Source organism: Gouania willdenowi, chromosome 6, assembly GCF_900634775.1.
Source record: "Gouania willdenowi chromosome 6, fGouWil2.1, whole genome shotgun sequence".
Classification (NCBI taxonomy): domain Eukaryota; kingdom Metazoa; phylum Chordata; class Actinopteri; order Blenniiformes; family Gobiesocidae; genus Gouania; species Gouania willdenowi.
Genome location: NC_041049.1, coordinates 10,741,747 through 10,756,160, shown reverse-complemented (window position 1 = coordinate 10,756,160; position 14,414 = coordinate 10,741,747). Strand labels below are relative to the sequence as shown.

The following is a 14,414-nucleotide window of genomic DNA, read 5'->3' as shown; positions in this document are numbered from 1 at the left end:
GCCTAGAGTCACATTTGCACCAAAAGACTGAAGACATGGAATTTTCTGGTCTTTGCAATTGACGCTTGAACATAGAATCTAGAATCTTAAACATAGAATCTTAAACATACGGTAGAATCTTAAACATAGAATCTTGAACAAAGAATCTTGAACAAAGAATCTTGAACATACTGTAGAATCACAACATTTCCAGGGATTTGGGCAAACGAGGGGGTAGCATCAAACAAAAAAGGAGTGACATAGCCCTTAAAGGGATCCTCTACTGTTTTTACAAATGTTACAAATTATTAGAAGCTCTATGCCTAACAAAACCTATTATTATTTGGCACAATATCATTTTATTATGTTTTCAAAATGGGGCCATTTTACAGCCTGTGTTCCGCCATCATGAAATCACGCGATTGAAGACGTCACACAGCCTCGTTTGCCTGTAAAAATCCCATTGTTTTCTATGGGAGTGAAGCGGTCAGCCTGGTTTTTAGGTCATTTAGCAGTTTTTTCGGTCAAAATGCCTATTTGTGCTGCTTTTGGTTGCTCTAAATAATCAGGAAAAGTTAAAGATGCTGATGTAAACCTCTTCAATTTATGGAAAGAGAATAAAAACAGCTAAGAATATAAAAAATATATCCTGAAATCACCTGATTTCAAGATAGGGGAATACAGATTCTAAAACGGTAAAGTAGTCCAATTTTTAAAAGTTAATAAAACTAATAAGCCTGAGATTGGCACCGGCAGACCCCCGCAACCCTGACAAACACAAATAAGTGAGTCTGAAAATGGATGGATGGATGGATAAAACTAATATGGTGCAAAATAGTGCATGTTGTTAGGCATAGATCTTCTAAGAAGGACATTTGAAAGGTTTTAGGCCACATCTGTAAAAACAGTGGAGGATCCCTTTGTAATAAACATAAATTGTATTCAAAATACGTTTGAATAACTAGTTGTCATCATTTATCTCTAAATTAGGGCTGAACGATTTTGGAAAACAATCTAATTGCAATTTTTTTTCCTGAATATTTCGATTGCAATTTAATTTGCAATTTCTTTTCAAGGGCCTTTTGTCATGTATTTTTAATTAATTTATTTATTTATTTATTTATTTAAACTTTAAATAAATATGAAATATAAATTTTAAAGCACGGATTACAACAATAAAGCAAACAAATCTGTGGCTTTACTCTTCAACATATCTAACTAACTTCACGTTTCATGAAACATGTGGACTACACTTCTTAAACACTCTTTGAACTTAACAAGACAGTACAAAACAGGACAAGAAAAAAAAAAAAACAACTGCAGCCTTTGCAAATAGAAAATCTTGTTTTATGACATTGCGATATCGCAAATGCAATTAATCGTTTAGCCCTACTCTAAATATAGACAAAATAATGACATTTTCCTTGAGAAAGAAGACAAAGTGAACACCAGTTCTTTATTTTGCCATTTAGTAGCAGTTCTCCAACAGTAAGAGAGATCTAATGAGAAGAGGCAAAACAGAACATGGGAGGATAAGGAGAGGCCATAGCTTGTTTGTTACTTAGAAAAAGGAAGAGAAGAAGAAGAAAGGAAAGTAGAGGAAGGAGATGGAGGGAGACGAAGAGAGACCAGCTATGTCCAGAGGTGCACACGTCAGCATACTCCATCCATCATCACATGCACACTTTACATTCACAATTTCCCGCACTGTCCACACCTTAATGTCAGCACTACTGCACATTAGCGTCCCTTACTCAGGGAGATCTGACTATTGAAGCACTAGCAAGAAAAAGATGACTTTCAGGAGAACTTTAAAGAAAAAGTGTAATAATGTTCATTCAGCAGGAAAAGCTGACAAATGTTGAAGAAAAACTCAAAAGTCATAGTTGCCTCAAATTTAACAATTCAAGCAAAACTGATATGCTTTGGTGACCACTACGAATAAACGGAGATGCTAAATGAGGTGAAAAGGCAAGAAAACGGACAGCGAGGTAGAAAAAAAAAGTCTTTCTGCTGAATTCTTCACAAGTGCTAACCCAAGCAAAGACTGCTATCACCATCTGGATGCTATCTGTCTGCTTCACCTCTATTGCTTCCCGGTCATTATTGCCCTGTCTCTGGGATATTGGACACATTTTTCATTCGACTGTTGAAGATTGGCAGCAGGAGGGGAAAGGAGGGGGCTTTGAGGTAGAGAATAGTCCAGAAAGACAGAGCAAAAAATAACAAAAAAAAAAAAACGATATAGCTTTGCTCGGCAAAGGAGAAATATTGTCTCTGGTGGATAAATTGACAACCTTTGGCCTGATGTTGGGCAGAAAGAGGAGAACCTTTGTCAAGTACTCCATATTTTAGTAGTTTCCTTGATGCCACGCTATAACAGAAAGATGGCTCCAAAACTAGTGCGGTGTCAATTTTAGGAGAGAGAGTGGGCGTGAGTCCAACTGTTCCTGCCTCTTTCTGGGTCAGGGAATGATCGTGAACAAAAGTATTTAAGGATACTTCACAAGTTGCACAGATTAAAACTTTACCAATACATAGCTTAAGCCAAACATGAGCAACTGGCGCCACGGGAGTTAGACATGTCCCATTTTGTGCGGTCACCAAAGTAAATGCACAGAATGAATACAAAAACATTAAAAACAACTAAAATACACAGAATTACTCAAAAGAAAATGACAAATTTACAGAAAAATACACAAATGTACAGAAAAATACACAAATACATAAATGGACAAAAGAAAATACATAGAAATGGCTCCAAAAACACAAGAGTACAACAGAAATTAGAGGTGAGAAAAAAAATCGATTCTTAGATGCATCGAGATTCGGAGGTGGATGATTCTGAATCGATTCTTTAATTTCCAATAATCAAAAATCAAAATTTTAGAAGCCGTTTAAAAGTCGGAACAAAAAAGTCAGAACAAAAAGACCGCGGAACAGTGGCGTGCAGCGCGTTTCCAGAGGGACACTTTAAAAAGAGCACCACAACAAAGAAGCATGGACGTGCGGGACTTAAGACCAGCCCTGTGCAGCTTAAAATCTGATGTTTCTTTAATGTTTACGGTGGAAGTGAACTGGACAAGAGCCACCCTGTATGTAAGCTCTGTTACACTAAAATTAAGTACTTTGGGAACACAACGAACATGAGTAGCCATATAGCACGTTTTCACACGAAGGAGGAGGCAAAGTCAGCTGCTGCTATGGCTAAAAGTATCTCTGCTAACCAATCGAACAAGTCACAACGAAGCTTCCACCCTCTTCGGAAAAGGTAAAGTGGATTAACAAGTCAATTGCAACATTTATTGCGAAGGATTTACGTCCTTTCTCGATCGTGGAAAACCAGGGCTTTCGTGCGCTGCCGAATACTTGGAGCCAAGATATACCATCCCTTCTTCACGTTACTTTACTGATACGGCCATCCCGAAGCTTTACAACCAACCAAAACAGAAGTCATAGCATCGCTGCAGAAAGCGGGTAGGATAGTAGTGACATGTGATGTGTGGATCGCTTATAACCGCGCACTTCATCTCTAATGACTGGAAGCTAATGTCATACATCATTTTTTTTTTCCCAATTGAAGTTATGTTACAAGGAAGGAACACTCCTTTTGTTTCAAAAACTTGTACATTTTTCAGTTCACATACTTCTTCCATTAGTGCAATAAAGGATAATGAATGGTAAAATCTCTTTTTTTCTAACTACAAATAATGTATATATTTATACAGTGCAAGGACACAGTGAATACAACAGATATTTTGTGAATAAAATATCATCAAAATACATTAATAATCGATTTAGAATCGAATCGAAGCCCCTTGAATCCTAATCGAATCGAATCGTGAGGTGCCTAAAGATTCCCAATACCAACAGAAATACATAGAAATAACTCCAAAAACACAACATTACAACAATAATACATAAAAAAAGGACTAAAAAACAAGAATACAACAGAAATACATAGAAATGACTCCAAAAACACAACATTACAACAATAATACATAAAAAAAGGACAAAAAAACAAGAATACAACAGAAATACATAGAAATGACTCCAAAAACACAAGACTACAACAAAAATACACAGAAATTACTGAAAGATATACAAAACAATTACAAAAACACTAAACAGACTCCAAAAAACAAACAAAAGACAACAAAATACACCAAAAACACATCAAACAACAACAAAAACAAGAAATCAATCCAAAACGAGATGAAAGATACATACAAATTGACACCAAAAATATACTAAAAACAAACAAAAATGACTGGAAAATACAGAAAAACTATTAACAAAATGACTAAAAATATCTATTATTTATTACCTGTATGCTCAGATTGGACATTTTTATAAAAATGAATGTTGATAATATGGCCCTCTGATCAGACAATCTAATTTTTGTGGCCCCATCAGCTACAATTGATATTTTCTACATCTGATATTAAACATTACAATAGCTTCAGGAAAATGCAAAAACTGTAAAACAAAGAGAAAAACTAAACATTTGAGGCACTCCACAAGTCAATATGAGTACCTTTCTATATATATATATATATATATATATATATATATATATATATATATATATATATATTTTTTTTTTTTTTTTTTTTTTTTTAATCACTCGTGCTTTGTAGCATTTCCCTGTAAATTTAGCAACAGGGCACTATCCATTTTTCTCTTTAACTTTGCACTCATTAATGCCGCACATTGTCTCAATTTCATCAGCACACGATGTGGCTCAATAAAACATTGCTGAATGAATTTTTCTGGTCCTGCATAACGATTCAGTCCTGACCCATGTGCCTGGGAAACAAAAGCATTTAAAGGCCCAATGCAATATTGATGCAGGGAATAATGTTGTGGAATGCTGGCCATGAATATTTTATGGTCCTTTGTGCTCTCACCATCATACATGAGCATGTGCATGAAACGCACTTGCACCATACCTGCAACAGAACTTGACGACAGAGCGGGTTGGAGGGAAAAATGTAGTCGTTTAGGTTCCTTTTGAAAGAATCTATGTTGTTCTTTTCATTTTTTCCACAGTGTGTTAGGCAGCTGCACTCCATGCTTTGTTTCATTTATTAATTCAGCTGCTCATTGTATCACAAACTGCCTTTTGGGGACAATCAAGTTCACTTTGACAGTAAATTCAATATGGATTTAGAATTTAAACATTTGCCACCAAAGAGGACGAGGAAGAGAAGAAAAAAAAAAATATTTGCCTGTAAATACTGTAGTATATAAAGTGTAATGACTGATACTGATACTCTAAGAATGGCCCATAAATGGAAAGTGAAAGCACTTTTCTGGCAATAATATTTGGTTTTACAGGTGGCGGGAGCCATCAGAGGGCAGAAAGTGCATTGAAGAAAAAAATATCTCCTGTAGCAAGGAATAAATGCCAACATCTCACATCCATCTCACAAAAGCATTACACAGAAAATGAACAGGGTGTCCAATGAATGCTGCAAAAATATTGTAGTTCAATGATAATGTGTCTGAACTGAAGATTAAACTCTTTGAACACTAAATTTCCAGCAGGCATTTATACTGTGGCTGATAAAAAAAAAAGGTAAATAAGTATGTAAAGTAGTGGCTACCGATTTGCTCATTTTGCTCAACACTGGACATTTTGTTGCTGAAGGTTGCCTGCTTAGCACTGTCAGCAAATTATTCTTTGATTAAATAAATATCATTTAAAAATTTACTAAATCTAGTATCTATAGTTCTTTCAATAGTCCCTGGTTTTTAGTGAGGAAGAGGTTTATAATGTGCAGCTGTTAGGAAATAAGTCAATTTACTATACATATTAATGTCCAGACATTATGTGACAAAAGTCACTACAGACTACTTGTACTCTGTTCACTAACCCCAACCAGTCGAAGCGGATGGTTTCAGATAGTCAGTTTTGGCAATATAAACCCACATATATGCATTTGCATTCTAGTTTTAGGACATGGAAAACACTAATAAACAATAGTAGAAATTATCGAAGTATGTAATGACTGCCATAACAGCACAATCATGTTTATGAAATGGTAACTTAACATTAGAAGGGTTAGGGAAGGTGAAGCAGGTAGATTAAACCCACAGACTTTCACCTTCATCAATCTTATATTATGCTTGGTTTTGCTTTAATGTCTACCGCAGGAGCTGCAGCAGATAATTCTCCTGAACAAAAATCAGTTTAGGCTACGGACAAATGAACTGAAAACTCAGAGCCTTTACTTTACTTCTACCGCAGTAACCCATGCAGAGTGTGATCTTTGGAGTTTATTTATGGGCCTGAAGCCAGACAGAGGAAAAGACTTCTTATCTCAAATTCTCTGTGTAATTGACACAGAAATAGTCTCCACTAAGACAGAGGAACTAATTGAAAAGTGGAAATTATCAGATTTCACACCAAGGAAAAAAAAATAGCAAAAACTTCAAAAGACAGCAATCAGAGAACAGGGAATGTTTGGGGATAATTAGCACTGATGTGGTGGGAGGAGACAACATTTCAATATGAAATCATTTTGGAGGACAGTCTAATGACAGAGAAACAGCAGCATGTGCAATAGTTGGCAGTGAACTCGACCTTGAGGTTTAGCACTGAGCTTTATTTCCTGCCCTCAAGTGTGCTTACATATTCTTCTGTTTTCCTGCATTCATGCTGTGCAGCAGTTTCACTGCAGGATGCTCTAACTACTGAGTCATCATGGAAACCTGTAAGATAAACTTTAATACAGCTGGCTTGCACATAAAAACATTTTACCTCCTCCACTTTACAATGTGAGGGAGATCTATGTATCTTTCTGTTACCTTAGTAGAAGCCAGATTCACTGTGCTGAATTTGTCTCAAAATACAGTATTTAGAGTAGATGCATTCATTTATAAAGTGAGGAAAAAACTTCTAACCTCACAATATTCTAACAATATTATGGCCAGGCCTATCAATTGATTAGTAAACAAATGATTGTAACAAACAGAGGCAAGCTACAATGGCCTGCTGGAAAGGATTTTGAATATTCAAGAGTGGTGAAATAGCCCCAAACCTTTATATTATAAATTTGAATAGAGATCTGTTGGTTTTTATTTCTTACATTCCCACATGCAGCTGATAAAATTACAGGAAGCTGAGACATATGTAAAGTTGTTTATTGAAAGAAGTTCCAGCCTGAAACCCAAACAAACTTTTTTCCAATTTTAAGGGGCTGGATTGTGCACCAGACAGAATATATAGCAGATCTTTTTGGGTATTCTGAGAGAATAGGGAGAGCTGGATTACTACACCAAATGTCAGTTTCCTATGTGGTGTAGTTGCTGAGATATTGGAAGCTGAAAATGGAAGAAAAACAAAGACGTGCAAAAATTGGTCAATTGGCCATATCTCAAAAAGTATTATTCCGACATTCATTACAGTGTGCCAATTGAAAAATTGTGGAATAATTGGTAAAAATTTCTGAATTTTCTAAGACCAAAGTGCGTGGGATCTCCTGGAAATTTGTCAAAAATGACCCACTTTTATTTATCTACTCTAGAGAGAGAGAGAATTATTTTTTGTTTATGTACAGTTAGAAATATGTGGAACTGAAGTTGACGGTGCTTTACTGTGTGCTTCCCACTTGACAGCAATGTAAGCAGGTGCCAAGTCAGCACAATCAACATGCACCACTGCTACATCGATCCCAACACAATGAGCAATCCTTGAGTACACAAAGAATAATAGCTGTTATTGCCTGTTCTGAGCATGGTTGGAACTGTAAATATAGCAACCTCTTCTCCCCTTGTTACTGCTAATATTTTCTTAAACACCTAAATAGATGTCGATTGTTACAAGTTGCAATTGCATTAGTTCCTGGCAAACTTTTAACTAGGATTGATAGATTGCTAACAGTCTTTAAACGAGCCAGAAAAAAATAAAATAATATTAATACGCATTGAAGCTCTAACACAGGCGAGCTGGTGAACTGATGATTGCCTATTTACCATTTCATGCTCCGTTAAATCTTCTTAAGTGAAAACACAACCATGTGCCAAGTGCAAAAAGATTTGGCACTTGAAAGCCACCGTGATTCCATTTATTGCAAGCAGGGCGTAATTTTGGAGCACTTACTCCTGTGAACAGACTGAGAAAAAGGAAGCGGGAAACATAAATAAATTCTACAAAAACTGCACCACACACAGGCACACGCGAAACAATAGAGTAACAATTTCTGCAAACTGCTCTCATTTTGAAAGCGCCTCAGAAATGAGGCAATTGGGGAGGCTAGCATTACACCCTCCTGGACATAGAAAAGCTCTTTCTTCCATAAAGGGTTGCTTTAAGAGGCTAATCACTGCTGTTCATTCAGCTTGGGCTGTGGGAAATCACCAAAGCCCACTAAAAAGACGGAACACCACCATTATCCGATATTATGGCGGGTACACCTGCTAAGTTAAAGGAAACGGACGGATGAGAGGAGGATGTAAGACAACAAGAGAGGAAAAGCCTCACACATAGATGGAAAGTTCCTTCATCAGGCAGGGCTAATGGATCACCTACTCAAGACAAGGAAATTATCTCTACATTGTGCCCTTTTTTCTCAGACATGATTAATTGATCCGAAAAGGAGGAGAGCTGAATGAGTTCGGAGGTAGAAGTCTGGATGTACTTCAGGAGAAAAGGTAGTGATCACAATGAGTAGCACTGACCTTTTTAAGTTATCAAACATGGGAAATGGTTACACCTGGAAATGTCATGATTAAACCTTAACAGGAACAAGTTTAATGTGTTAACATCATCCTATAGAGCAGTGGTTCTCAACCTTGGGGTAGCGAGACACTGGGATGGGGTCGCCAGATGCTTTCAAGAAACTACAAATTTTTTTTAAACAATTTGAGCCCATATTTGCTTATATTTACCCTTTTTCTACAACTACACCAAGGCAAGGGAAATGTGCTTTACATGATCAAAAAGTACAGCAGAAAACATTAAACAGCTTAAAATCAATAAGAACACTAAAGTTAGGGTCAGCAATTTTCAAAAGCTAGCATGATTTTGAATTTAGCATCCCCGATGGCTCTGCCTTTAACCCCCTCCCTTCTGTGCTCTGTCTCACTCACATGCACTCGCACAGCTGCTGAAGAAGAGAATCTCAGCAAACATGATTGAGATTGAGATGGAGACATGATTGGTTAAAAGAAAACGGTTCGTTTTTTTCCATTGGTCGTAGTTCTATTTCATATTATTTTGCGAGATGTCTCACTATGGAATGCAACCACTATCTGCATTCCTTAGAAGCATTTATTTCATCTGCCAATCCTGATTGGCCGGTAAAGCGCGTCCGTCCGCTAGGGGGAAACCCACCTCCTATAAAAGGAGGACGTGGACAGGTGCGCACCATTCAACCACCTCTTTTCCTTTCAGCTATCTCGCGTTTTTCTTTACATTTTCAGCATCGCGAGGGGGCTCCACCGTTGTACGGTTAGGCTGCCTCGGTCTGTGTGGGTGGCCTCCGACAGGGGGCGCCGTCGCACCATTTTTGGGCTCTCCGGTCGTTTACGGTCTGCCTCCGGGAGAGGACGCCATTGCTCTGTGTATGGCTCCTCTCGGTGGGTATACCAGAGCGCTTGACATCTCTCTCCCTGAGGATAGAGAGAGATCGAGAGCGCTCGCGGCTCTGCCTTGGGTATTACGGACGATATCGAAGTGTTACAGGCTGCAATTTGCATCTGTCCTGTTTCACTGGCATAAATCACTCTCAAGCTCACGGAGAGTGGGCCCGTGTGTCACAGGGGGAGATCACATCCCTGCTGCGCAAGGGTGCAATCTCATTGGTCCCTCCTGCTCGGTCTCGGGAGGGGTTCTACTCCAGGTACTGTCTGGTCCCCAAACGAGGGGGGGTCCGGGACCCCAGCGGGCCCTGAACAAGTGCCTCAGGAAATACACCTTCAGGATGCTCACGCATTCCTCCCTACTGTGTCTGGTGCGTCAGAACGATTGGTTCACGTCTGTCGACAATATATCCCCCTAACAAGTAAGTACCTATGGTTTGCTTTCCTGGGGGGGGGGGGGTGTTACGAGTACCACGTTCTCCCGTTCGGCCTCTCGTTGAGCCAGAGGGTGTTTGTGTGCTGCACGGATGCTGCGATCGCTCCGCTGAGGAGGCGGGGCATTCGTCTGGCTATGTACCTGAACGATTAGCTGCTTTTGGCACCGTCAGAGGCTGAAGCCGGGGCACACATGCGCATTCTGCTGGATCACCTGTCAAATCTGGGATTTGTGGTGAATGCGGAAAAGAATGTGTTGTCCCCTACACAGGAAATAATATTCCTGGATCTGTCCCTGCACTCGGTATCGTTCACTGCGCGTCTTTCACTGGAGCGGGTGAAGACGTTCGGGGCGTGTCTTGGGTTGTTTCGGGTGGGCACGTCTGTTCGGTTCAGATTGTGTCTTCGTTTACTCGAGTTGATAGCTTCTTCCATCCTCGTGATCCGCCCCAGTCGCCTTCACATTTCCAACTGTGGGTGGCCTCACATGGGCTTGATCTTGTGCGTCATGGCGCACGAAGAGTTTTGGTCACACCGAAATGCGGCGCGCCTTTGCGCCACTGGCTTGCCCCGGGCTTCCAGACAGAAGGGGTCCCTATGGGCATCGTTACGTCCAGGAAGGTGGTCTCCACGGACGCCAGCTTAACAGGCTGGGGTGGGACCCACGAGGGCGGGGCTGTGAGGGTCGTTGGAATGCGGTCCTCCAGCGCGCTCACATAAATTACTTGGAGCTGTCAGCGGTATTCCTCTCGCTGATCCATTTCCTTCCATCTCTCAGGGGACATCATATACTGGTGAGGATGGACAATACCACAGCAGTGGTGTACATCAACCGTCAGGGCGGGTTGCGCTCTCGTCAGTTGCTGTCACTGGCACGCAGACTGTACCTGTGGAGTGTTTGGCGTCTGCTCTCGCTGCGAGCGACGCATGTTCCGGGGATCATGAATGTGGGCGCCGACCTGTTGCCAAGGGGCGCGCCACTTTACGCATTCCCCTCGCTGGCTCTGATTCCCTCTACCCTGTCCAGGGTGAAGGAATGCGGACACACACTGATCCTGGTGGCTCCACTGTGGCCGGCCGTGCATTAGCTGGCGGAGATTTACCGGCTGCTGTGTGCACATCCCTGCGCAGGGATCTGTTGCCACAGGGGAGGGACACAGTTTTCCACTCGTGTCCAGACCATCTGGCGCTGTGGACTTGGCCCCTGAGTGGCTCAATCTGTCAATTTGTCACGGAGTGTGATTTCCACCATACAGAGTGCCTGAGCCCCTCTACTAGGTCTCTTTATGACTGTAGGTGGAGGCTGTTTGAGGGCTGGTGCCTCCAGAGGAACCACATCCCTTTTCAGTGCCCGGTTGGAGTGATTTTGTCATTTCTACAAGACCTGATTGACCAAAACAAAGCCCTTTCCACTGTGAAAGTGTATTTGGCGGCATTCGCCGCATGTCACGTTGGCTTTGGGGATAAATCGGCAAGTCAGCACCCGCTGATCTGCCGGTTTATGAAGGGGGCACGTAGGCTCCTCCCTGTGTCCAGATCACTGGTGCCACCATGTGATCTGGCGGTGGTTTTGGAGGGACTTTAACGTCCTCCTTTCGAATCACTGGAGGAGGCGGGCCTGAAGTTCGCCTTTCTTAAGGCTGTCTTGTTGCTGGCTCTGGCTTTGGCCAAGAGGGTTGGTGACATCCATGCACTCTCGGTTCATCCGTCGTGCGCTCAGCTTTTCCCAGGTGATGCAAGGATCATCCTGAGACCCAACCCGGCTTTTGCGGCGAAGGTTGTGGGCTCGTGTTCTCCCATTTACCTTTTGGCCTTTTCTGCCTCACAAGGTGAGCAGTGGCCGGATGTGTTACGTCCAGTTCGTGCAATCCGCACTTATATGGATATGACGAGGGGCCTCAGGAGGAGCGATCAGTTGTTCGTCTCCTGGGCCAATCCCTGTAAGGGGAAGCCAGTTACTAAGCAACGCCTGTCACACTGGGTGGCGGAGGCTATTGCTTTGGCTTACTCGTGTCAGGGTCTGCAGAAACCTACGGGTCTGCCTGCACACTCGCCTCGGGGTCTTGCCATATCCTGGGCTTTGTTCAGGGGAGTGTCTGTTCAGGACATCTGTGCGGCGGCGAGTTGGACCTCGCCACTCACGTTTGTCCGCTTTTACATGCTGGACGTTTCCGCCCTGTGTGTGGCACGGGCGATTTTACTGTCCTGATGTGATCAGACTTCTGCCTTGGGGCTGGTACCGCTCGATGTCTGCACTACGGGAGTTTCCATATCCCATAATGAGACATCTCACGAAATATTATGAAATAGAACTTTAGGTTATGTATATAACCCCGGTTCTATGAGTAATATGAGTGAGATGTCTCACCAGACTACCCCTCTTGCTCGAACAAGGTGAAGAGGCGCTTATTTTGAACAGTGTGCGCCTGTCCGTGTCCTCCTTTTATAGGAGGTGGGTCTCCCCCAGCGGACGGACGCACTTCATCGACCAATCAGGATTGGGAGATTGAAATAAATGCTTCTGAGGAATGCAGACAGAGGTTTCATCCCATAGTGAGACATCTCACTCAGATTACTCATAGAACCGGGGTTATATATATATAACCTAAAGTTATTACAGGTTTACAGCTGCTACAAATGACAGATTTTCAGAACTCATAAGATCTTAATTTCTATCAGGACAAAGACAATTTTAACCAAAAACTTAAAAAGTGTATCGAAAGAAAATCGCCTACCCTAGCTTTAAAGTCGGCAACAATTTTTTTTTTTTTTTTAAATCATCAGTACAAACATTTAAAATCATCAACATACATATTACATCAACAACAGCATAACCAAAAATCTCCCCCTCAATCATACACAGTAGAGAAAAAGAGAGCCTTTAACTTTGATTTAAAAATGTTCACATTAGATGCTGACGTGAGCTCTGCTGGTAGTTTGTTACACTTCTTTGCAGCATAACAACTAAAAGCAGCATCACCATGTTTACAGTGAGCTCTGGCCTGCACCAAACTTGCCAAATTGTAATCTATTTTCATCATTTTTTCTTGCCATATTTTTGCTCCTTTTAATGCATTTTTGATACATTACTCACATTTCTGCCACTTGTCCATCAAATTTCATTGCCTTTTCTGCACATTTTTTTTCACTTTCTAGACATTTTTGTCACTCATAAAACCTTTCCACCACTTTTCCACTAAATGTCACATATGTTGAACCATTGTCACTTTTAACCTCTTTTCACCATGTTTCATGCTTGTTTTTTGCCAATTTTAAGCATATTCACAATTTTTCATGCCCATTATTTGTTAGTTTAAAATAACTGTTCCTACTTTTTAAATAACCCCCGTCCCCCATGTCTGCCACTTTTAAGCCAATATTGACACTTTTTTTTGTTCGTTTTTGGCCACTCTAATTTGCACCTTTTAAACATTTTCTGTGGTTTTTAAAATTCAATTTCACCACCTTTTTCACCATTTTTGGTAACTTTTAAACCATTTTATATCAGATTAAAACAAGGATTTTCATCTTTAAGATGACTATTTATCATGGCCCAAATAATAATAAACTTCTTGGATAACAGTGGATATTATTTGGATAAATAAATAAATGTGGTTATCACAGATTCATAGAACAATGGACCATCATTTTGCTGACTTTATGGATGGACCCCAAAAAGCAATCCCCTTTATTCCCCTTATTAATGGCCCTGCCTCCACATGACTGTTCTTCAATGTTCATGTCTATGTTCAACCACATTCAGGTAGAGTGGGGGTCCCCATGTCTCTGACATCTTTACTTTGGGGGTCAAGGGCTGAAAAGGTTGAGAACCACTGCTATAAAGCATTCAAACAAAATATTGCACCACAAAAACCAAAGTACAAGGCTATAAACAAGAGCCTTTATCTACAGTGATAGTTCGACACAGTACATGCATTGCTTACCATGCTTGCAGCTCCTGCTCTGCCTTTGCTCTATCCTGCTTGAAGCCTTGGTTTAACTCCTCAGTGATCGTCTTCCTCAGAGCCTCTTCATCCACTGTAAACAGAGCCACAAACAAACTAAATATGGGGTTAACTATTGGGTGGCATAATACTGTCACATCAGTTTGAAAAAGGTTTTTTGAATGTTTTGCTGTCTAACTGCGAGATTTGGCAATAGACGTGTGTATGTCTCACTAATTACAGTATACCATCAACTCCTCCAACAGATGCCCTGCTGATTTTTGTTTCCGTCTTTGTATGTCAGTCTGTATTTCTGACATTAGCTAATGGCTCCTGATTCCAAGTCCCAAGTTAAGACTTGGGATTCTTAAAATTAAAAATTAATTTCTTTTTATTGATATTTCCCATATTTTATTATTAGTATTATCATATAATTGTTATTGTGCTATTATTATGAGAACATATCTT

At 40.6% G+C, this 14,414-nt stretch overlaps 1 protein-coding gene across 2 annotated transcripts in view; it reads right to left on the bottom strand.

The window, feature by feature from the left end:
- Positions 1-14,414, bottom strand: part of chchd3a (coiled-coil-helix-coiled-coil-helix domain containing 3a) — a 100,991-nt gene that overhangs the window by 70,295 nt on the left and 16,282 nt on the right. For both annotated transcript variants that reach the window (XM_028449048.1, XM_028449049.1), the window contains exon 4: positions 13,947-14,040. In XM_028449048.1, coding sequence (XP_028304849.1) covers positions 13,947-14,040 — 94 coding nt within the window. The remainder of the gene's footprint in view (positions 1-13,946; positions 14,041-14,414) is intronic.